The 9,482-nt window shown below is 42.0% G+C and overlaps 2 protein-coding genes across 2 annotated transcripts; one reads left to right on the forward strand and one right to left on the reverse strand.

Annotated features, from left to right (window-relative positions):
- Nucleotides 1–403: 403 nt before the first annotated feature.
- Nucleotides 404–4,713, reverse strand: mei-9 (DNA repair endonuclease XPF mei-9). The gene is made up of 9 exons (XM_017629611.1): nt 4,289–4,713; nt 4,068–4,229; nt 3,410–4,006; nt 3,195–3,349; nt 2,525–3,129; nt 2,141–2,464; nt 1,818–2,057; nt 1,241–1,756; nt 404–1,179 (listed from the first exon to the last, which is right to left on the reverse strand). The coding sequence occupies exons 1-9, from the start codon at nt 4,588–4,590 to the stop codon at nt 973–975; spliced, it is 3,108 nt and encodes a 1,035-aa protein (XP_017485100.1). The 5' UTR covers nt 4,591–4,713; the 3' UTR covers nt 404–972.
- An 806-nt stretch (nt 4,714–5,519) lies between these two features.
- Nucleotides 5,520–9,204, forward strand: LOC108373688 (uncharacterized). The gene is made up of 3 exons (XM_017629623.1): nt 5,520–7,265; nt 7,353–7,424; nt 7,490–9,204. The coding sequence occupies exons 1-3, from the start codon at nt 5,633–5,635 to the stop codon at nt 8,620–8,622; spliced, it is 2,838 nt and encodes a 945-aa protein (XP_017485112.1). The 5' UTR covers nt 5,520–5,632; the 3' UTR covers nt 8,623–9,204.
- Nucleotides 9,205–9,482: the final 278 nt, after the last annotated feature.

Below are 9,482 nucleotides of genomic sequence, written 5' to 3' on the forward strand. Positions count from 1 at the left end.
ACTTTGTTCCGGCAGTGTATGTATTTTCAGACTTTTCTTAGCTCATGTCAGTTTATTGGTTTCATAAACCAATTGAAATCCCATGGCCGCTTTTAAATTGTGATGATAATTAATGTAATCTTAAGCATACCTACATACATTACAAAATTTCACATTTGTAAATGAACTTTTAGTTTGTCAGTTACTTTCACAATTCCTTTGAGTAATTGAAAAAAAACTACAAAACTCCTGCAATTCCAGGTAATGAAATTGGAAGAAAATAGATTATATTTTCAATTGCTTTCAAAGGAATTGAAAAAAAAATTTAATTGCTAGCACGTAATTGATTCCAATTACAATATGAAATTCCTTATAATGGAATTCAAACAAAAAACAATTACATTTGAAATTACTTCTAAGGGATTGAAAAAGTAATCAATCCACTAACTGTGGACTGAATGAATTGATTTCTAATTACAATTACTTAGGAATGCAATTGCAATTGTAATGTTATTGCATTTACCCAGCTCTGTCAACAGCCTACACAGCGATGCGGTCAGATCGAGTCTCAGCACGCGCAACCACCGTCTTAACAGCTACCTCTCTCAGCTGAACACAGAAGTGGCAAACACCTGCCCAGCATGGGGGCAAGGTCCTCACAGCGCACAACTTCTCTTCAGATGCACCTCCAACCCAACGAAGCTGACACCAGAAGTGCTCTGGACTGCGCTCATCGACACCACCTACCAGATTCATCGCCCTCAGGCTTGCAGATTCAGAGAATGAAGATGACGACACATGACAGAACCTGGGGGTTGAGCACTGTTGCTACAACAACAACAATAACCTATATGTTAAACCAAATCAGGGCTAGTTATTCAATTCTGAAACGAATTTTAATTCTTCAATAAATATCCTTTTTAAAAATGCACTTAAAAAAGCCAAAAACTGGGTACAAAAATAAATATAAATGAATATTCTTTTTTTCAAATTTCATTTCTTGAATCGCCTCTGCACACCACGCGCCGCCACCGCAGCCGCTGCGCCACGCCGGAAGCGCGAATGATTACCAAAAGATTTGCCAGCAACCAGGGCAGCTGCGCCGGAAACCTCATCTTTCTCGGGCAAATGCGCCACATGCAATGCATCCCACAACATGCGCCCGTTCTCTTGCGAATCAAGCATTTCGCCGAGCTCAACCTGTAACGAGAAGAAAGTTTACGAGTTCTACAACAAAAAAAATCGTATCTAACACACACACCTGTGTACGCCTTAGCAACTCCTTCAGGGAACCACCTTGACGCATTAGCATATGTACATTACGCGTATTTACGCCTGGTAAGCGCAGCAGAAAATCGTAAATATTGGGATTATATTTTAGCTCCTCGGTGCTGCTGGCGGCTTCGTCAATACCGACAGCGGCTGCTTGCTTTGGATCAGGTTGAGGTTTACCCAACTTTAGCTCCTCGAACAATTGTGCGGTGGCATAAGGACTTGGTGACCATATGAGGCGTAATTTTGGAAAGTGTATTGTGAGCAATTGTAGCTTCTGCACAATATCAGAGTGGGTAGAGCTGGTGTTCTGTGAGAGCATATATTTACCCTGGAGATGAAATGGTTTATTCTGATCAAATTCTATCAATAAAATAGGCTTGGCATAAAAACGCTGCATTTGTATGCACTGATTGTATAAGCGGCCGGAATTAAGTGAACCGATTAGATCAGAAATTGATTTGCGTTCAACACAAGTATCTGGCGTGAGTATGTAGTCGCCGATCTGGAAAGTAAACCCAGAGAGTTTTAAGTGTTTGGATAAGTTAGTAAATTAAATGGCGTACCGTTATAGTAACTGGCAGCACTTCCATACCACGTTTGTGTATCAGGCACGGTAAATCCGAACGGAATTCACGCATGTCAACAATGATTTTGGGTGCAGCAAATGGCACAAGACTCGCTTGCCCACCTGCATTACGGCTAGCGGCATTAGCCTCCTCCAAACCTTCGGCCTCAGCGTATGTTTTATAGAGTATGAAAGCTTCATCGGTTTTGCCGTCCTGATACTCAGGTATGACCATTACCTATGTAATTTAAAAAAAAAAAGAAAATACATTGTATGTAGCCAAAAAAAACTAAAAATATCAGCTACGAATTATCCTCTTACGCGCTTCGTCTCAATGATAAATTCGAATGCCTGTTTTTCGCGTCGCAAGCTCGTCAAGTAGGACTGCTCTTCAACGGTACGAGCATGCAATAGGAAAAATACACGCATACGGTGTTTCGCTGGACGGTGTTGACGAGCTTCGTATACTTCCAATTGCCTAATGGCAGTAACATTGCAATGATACATAATCACATATTGTGGCTGTATCTCTTCTAGTATGCGGTCGAGTCCCATAGCACCATCACGTTCTGTCTTAAATGTCTGTATGCAGATTAGAGGTTGATTTCGTGCAGCTACAGCGGCAGTGATGTCCAAATTTTCCAGCTGTAAACAACGGAATGTTATGAAAAGTATGTATTCAAATTTACTAAGCTACAAAGGTACCTCCGGGAATGGCTCAAAAACTGAAGTATTGACATTATTTGCCGCAGCGCCACCAGCATCCGCATCAGTGCCAATCACACAGAACGTATCATCACCATCGCCAAGTTGCGTCATTGTCAGCATATAGCTTTCTTGAAAGTACGTAGCTGTGAGCTGCTCATCGCCATCAGCGCCAGTCAACAGCTGCGTTAGTTCATCTATCGGCGCGCATTGACCTTCATCGTCAACATCTATCCCATCAATGGGCTCTTTCGCTGATTTCTGTGAGCTGCTGAATTTCTGCGTATTTGCCTGAGCGGCAGCTGCAGATTGTTCAAGTTGTGTTAGCGCTTTTGCAATATCTTTAACATTCTTCAGTTTATCATAGCTAGCAGCCAGCTTTCCAATTGGTATTTCATGTTGCATAGCGGCGTAAAGCAAAAACCGCTCACCACCTTGTGTGAGAAACTGTCGCAATTGGAAACAAGTGCGTGTATCTTGACAGAGAATTAGCACTTTTGGCGGCACCAGACAATCAGGATGTGAACGTTTCATGTCACCGGGAATCTCAACTTTAAGTATTTCAGCCAGGTATTTCCATTTAGGACAGGGTTCAGGTTCAAATTCTGTATAAAAAGAAATTTATAAAAACTCTATTGACATTCATAAAAACTAGAGTTAAGGCACATACCGCCTTGTGGATTATAAACACGCTCCTTTGATAGCTTGAATAGCTGCTCAGCTGAGTCCAGCAGCGTCCAGCCAGAGTTACCTAGCGCATATTCTGTTGTGCGGTAGCGTTTCGTTAGCGCATAAGCGGCCACAGCATCGTGATATATTGTAGAGCTAAAGAAGTGTAAAAATAAATTATAAACAAAAATGTAGACCTCCGCAAAACAAACTTACATCATCAGATTGCGCAAAATTTTCAAATCCGCCACAATCAGTTTTGTTTGTGAGTTCAATTGATGCCAAATGCAGTCCAGCTGCGCTTGCAGAATTTTATGAAACTTCTTAGTTATGCAATTCTCCACAGTGATCTCATCTAAATCGATCAACCGGTTAATACGCTTGATTTCGCGCACCAAATAATTCATTATATCGAGCAGATGAGTTTGTATCAACGTCATTTTCTGGGTCATTGGGACATGTAGCTCAATTGTTTGCGCCTCGTAGGGTTTTAGTGAATGTTGTACGATAGCATGAAAACGAGGCCAAATAAAGAGTTGTTTTACAAAGAGATTGCGCATAGTACGCTCTATGTGGCCATAACCAATTGTAAATGCTTCAGCGCTGCTGGAGAAGGCTTTAATGAAACCGATTTTGTTACGCATGCGATAAAGCCGCAAAGCAAATGCCTCCTGGCAGGATTCAATGATTGTGTGTGCGCGCATTACCACAATGCCGGTTATCAGTTCGATCGGAATACGATTCTTCAACATATCAACAACTAAAATGCGGGTGCTTATGAATTGGATACCACCCTCCAAGTAAACACGTTCGCTGGAACCGAAAACAGGGCATTAATATTTGCTAAAGTGCAACAAGAAATAATTGTGCTTACCGCTCTGTGGCAGTTGTAGCTACTTCATGCACATATTTTTGCTCTACTTTCGATTTATAGTACTGCTCTTCCCAATCAGAACAATTTATTACGAGCACTAAGTTGCCGGGATCACTGTAAACTCGCAGCACATTGGTTAGTACGCGGTCGTAATGTAAACCTCTGCAAAGTAAAATAATATATAAATGAGGTAAAAAGTGCCTCGTTTTACATTTACTTACTTGGCGCAAACTATTAGACCATCCGAATTTACTATATCCAGAAAAATTTGCCGCTCATATTCGAGCATTTGTACATCTTTGCGCTGCAAATATTCCTCAGCGGTCATAACGTTTGCTAAATCTGCATCGTCATCTTGAAACCCAGATTCTTCTCCTTTTGAAGGTGCCTCGGCGCCTGCGGACGACGCCTTATCAGCAAAGGATTCGGTGTCCACTTTGTTATTCTGCATGGCGTGTTTGGAGCATGAAGGCCTACAGTCGATGTCATCGGCACCGGTTTCCTTTTGCTCTTCGCTTTCCATTTCGAAAACCAGATTCTATACGTTTATGTCCAATATTTCATCAGATCGCGCTTAATTTCACCGGTGCATAGAATTGTTTACAATTTACAAAACAGCTGATACCTAAATAAATATAAGACATACAGCGGACCTCAAACTTTTATGCAGCATAGGGTGGTTGAAACCTGTGAAGGAATTATTAACAAGACTTCAAAATGGGCACGTTCAGAAGGCGCGACAGCTCAGTAACTGTTGCGATTGTACCTTCTGAACGCGTTGTTGTGTACTTCTGATCAACTGAACAGTTGCGTGTTAGATGATCGTAATTTTTTTCTGATCATTTGAGACAACATGTTGTGTGTTGTTGAATTTGACAGTTAACGTATCAAGCCGTTCAGAAGACGCATTACGATCACTGATCACTCAACTGCTGCGCCTTCTGAACCTACCCATTAGGTGCGTTCGTTTAAAATCTCCAGTTAAAACCAACCAACAGCAAAATTCCGGCGAAATGTCACCAGTTCTCTCACAAGAGAAAAATATCCAAAACAAAACGCGAACAGAAAATTTGCAGAAACTTGCAAGTTAGACGAACAGCTGATATAATTTTTGTTTACATTCAAAAGTGTAAAATTTAAAACGTACGAGAACTTATTACAAAGTGGTATCCTGACACAGTTTATTGATTAAACAAATAACTACTTACTTCTTACAAGTTTAATTCGTCGCATTTTTTCATTTTTAACTTCCAAACCAAAGAAGGTAAATCTATTTATCTATCTAGATTTACGTTCTTTGTTATTACTGGAATAGCGTTCACGTACTTTTTTCTGAATTTTTTCTATGAGAGCGAATTCTTAGAAATAAAATTACTGGAGAGTTGCTGGCAAGTTACTGGATAATTTGTAAACAAACACAACTAGTATAGGAGTTTTACAATTGTGAATACTATTTTCTTAATCACCCTGTTTTAAGTATGCATTCTAACGCTGCCTAGCACTATTTTAAACATATTTGTTATCGCTTTTTGGTGCGCGCCGCACAGATTACTCCATTTATAATCATGGAAAACAAGGACAGTGTGGATCCACTGGAGAAGATAATGGAGGAATTGGATGCTACCAATGCTGATTCAAATCCATATTCTCCACAAACAAAGGAATTGCCGCATAGGCCAATCGTAATTCCGCCTGAGATCAAAGAAGAACCCTTGGATAGTGGGACGGAGCCTGTTGCAACTACAACAACCACAACTGAGAATTCTGAAACCGCTGAAAGTGCAGAAATTGGAGAATCAACTGAAGATGTTGCTAAAAGCACGCCAAATGCCACAGGTACAACTACCCAAGGTAGAGAAGATAAGCCGTCTGTGACGCAAACTACTTTTGTTACAACAACTACCGACGCTGTGGTAGGTCCACCAGCCGCAGAAACTCGGCATGCTAACGTTGTGCCAACAACTTCAATGTCGACGCCACATGTTCCACTTGATGCTCAAGTTCAAATAAAGCAAGAAAAACCAGATGACGAGGTCGAGGCGCCAACAGTTTCCGCAGCAAACATGACAAAGAGCGTAGCTAGTGAAAATGAACCCGCCGACATATTACCCAGAATAAAATCTGAACCAATTGACACAAATGATTCTACTTTGGTAGTAAATATACCACTTCCACCGCCTAACCATGTTACAGTACGCCGTAATACCATAACGCTAGGCGCCAAGGATAAAAATGTGTCGGCTAAATCTCTTAAAAATTACAACATGGAAGATGGCGAGCTCGAAATGGATGAAACGCTGCCAGATAATTTTTTTGACGACCTTCTACAAAATGCCGACGATATTACAGCGGCAGCATTACATGCACCGACTCCAACAGTTGCCCCGCAAGAAAACCCAAGGATAAAAAGCGAACCTATTGATAGTTCAAATGCTGCAGAATTTACACAGTCCGCACCAATTCCAGATAATTTCTTCGATGATTTGCTGGTCGATCATGTTGCAGAGCGAATAGAAGATGTAGTAAATCAAGATCTGGAAGAAAAATATTCCGAACGTCTAAAGGAGTTGCAACAATTAGAATCTATTGATGAGCGCTCAAATAAGGCACATAAGAAGCATAAGAAGAAGAAAAAGAAATCACATAAACGTTCGCACGCTGATGCACAAGATGATGAAGAGCATATAGACGGTACGAGAAAGCGTAGTAAGCGAAATCGAACACGTAGTAACAGCAGAAGTCCTAACTCTAGAACAATAACGCTAATAGACGACAGTGGTAGCAGAAGTCCTGAGCCCGGACCACAAAGTATGCGAATACGAGTCAAAAGTGAATTTATGGAGATTCCTGATAGTCCGCCACGCAGTGGCTCGCTGTTTCCGCATGCTGCAGCTCAACCATTTCACCCAACGCCTTTGCCTTTGGATATAGTGAATTTAGATACAGACGAACCGGAAACAAGCAGCGTAGCAGCGGCAAGAAGGGCCATGCCACCAAACGTACACAACCGCATGATTCGCGTGAAAAGCGAATTCGCAACATTACCAGCGCCAAATTCTGCGCCACCTGCTGACGACGATGGTCCCGATATTAGCTTACCTGTGCAGGAAAGAGAGCTCTTTCAACGCCGTAGTAGCAACAATAGGAATGGGCTTATTATTGATATGACTACGCCATTGGGCTTCAAGCGAATAAAACGTAAGTAAAATGTTAAAAAAAAAACTTTGTTATATACATACTACATACATATGAAATTTGTAATAATTTTTAACATTGACTCGGCAGTGGAAAAGGACGTTGAGAAATCTAGAGAAAAACAAGCAAGTCTGCTTTCGCCCAAGGATAAAATTCTACATGGTGTGTAATAAATTGACACTTTATTATAGTGTTTTAAGTGTTTTTATAATCGATTGGAATTTCAGCAAAGCAACGCGCAATCGACGCAATTGAGGCACTCAAAAAGGGTAACAACCCAGAGAAAAATCACATGGTAGAGCTTATATATACAACAACGGTGCGCAAATTGCCCAACAGTAGCTCTTATTACAAACAACAAATTTACGAAAATCGTTCGCCATTACACAATGTCAACAATGTCCATTACAAGTTCAATTCCCACGCTAATCAATTCAACTTGTACGAATGGGGCTTGGAAGCAATGCCTCAAGTAGCAGGAAAAGTGGCTAAACTGTTAGGTTTCGACGCGCATGCGCTATCCGAAAAACTGCGCACAGTCCAATTGCCGCCCAAGCTGCAAAAGATCAAACAGGAATGCCTGGAACAGCAAGCTGACGAGCAAATGTCACAGCCACAGACGTCATTCCTCGTTACAGTCGCCACGCAAACAAATGAAGTCACCGTCTTGGAATCGGCGGCGGAGAGGCGTAAAAACTTACACGATATTGCGGTACAAGCTATGCCGCCGCGCAATTGCGCCGCAACGCAAACTACAGCATTATTAGCTACGAGCACCAGCGGCTACGATGATCTGCCATTGATGCAGCAGATTAATACTTTAAACGAAAATCAACTAATGGCTTTAAGTGATTTTGCCGAGCTAATATGCGAACCTGTACCGTCAAATGGCTTGGACTTGTATCGCACGCGGCAGCGCATGATCGATATCTATAAATGCGCACAACTACCTTCTGCACTTGAGCCTGCTCCACCGCAAATAACGCAGATGGTGTTACCACCATCAAGGCCACGCGATCCGCGTATAGAACATATGGCGGGGATTCATGAATCGCCACCACCAGCGCCACCGTCACGACATGTGCATACAACGCACGCATCGCAGCAACCACATCGCATTCGGCCAGCGATGCCGCAACAGCACCACCCATCAATGCCCACACAGAATCGCCCAACAATGCCCACACAAAGTCGCCCAACAATGCCCACACAGAATCGCCCAACAATGCCCCTGGCCCACCCACGCGACTCAACTTTACCGAAAGTGCCGCAGAAAATACCCGTCATTTCAAATGTACAATCGTTACATCCAGGGCCAGAATCTTCAAAATATTACGGCCGTGGCGGCATGCGACGTTGAATCAAAGTTACCTCTTACAAACAATCGGCTAATACATATTTGTTAAATAGAGTTTTTATAAGCTATTATAATACAAGATTTGATTGCTTTAAACTTCACAAAGTCAAAAAGTTGTACATGTGCTTATTGTAATAATAATAATAGTATAGTTTTGGAATCAAATCGACCATGGAAAATATATATGTCTAGTTCAACTAGTTAGACACAAGTTGAAAAAAATTAATTTTTGAACATCGTCTTTGAGCTCTAGTTTTTTATGATTTCATGTAGTAATCCAGTTAAATTCATAATGCTAGGAAAGACTGGGACGCCCTCATTCTCATGATTTCGCCTCATCTTAGTTGCAGCAATCCAGCGATATATTCCACTCGAGTCTTCAGCGCTAGAACGAGTACAATATTCTCCGAAGAGATCGACTCTGTGAATTCGGCGGCGGTAAAGATTTCCTTTTGCATCGTGCCAGTACATTGAACATCCTTTGGCTCTGTTGGACCACCAGCGGCCCAGAGGGATATCAACTACCTACCCACTGTAGACATTATCGGATAAGCCTCATGACTTTGTCACCTTAAAAACCCGTTTGCTCAACGTGGCAACGTGTCAAACCCTACACTTGCTTCGTATGCCAGATACGTTTACGCCGAAAAACCATCTAAGTCAGGTGCAATACCTGCAACGGATGGAGTCGTCTCAGAATATGCTCAAGTCTTCGAAACCCACCTACACGCTGCCGCCAACAGCTCCTAGTTCCTCCAACAATCTGATCGGTGTGTCGGTTCAGAATATACCGTATAACATGGCATAAGCTAAGAGCAACACCTGCCGCCGCAAACACATTCTGCGATGCCGCTGTCGGAAGC

Source organism: Rhagoletis zephyria, unplaced genomic scaffold, assembly GCF_001687245.7.
Source record: "Rhagoletis zephyria isolate East Lansing unplaced genomic scaffold, Rhagoletis_zephyria_1.1 Rzeph_scaffold_00083, whole genome shotgun sequence".
Taxonomy (NCBI): Eukaryota; Metazoa; Arthropoda; class Insecta; order Diptera; family Tephritidae; genus Rhagoletis; species Rhagoletis zephyria.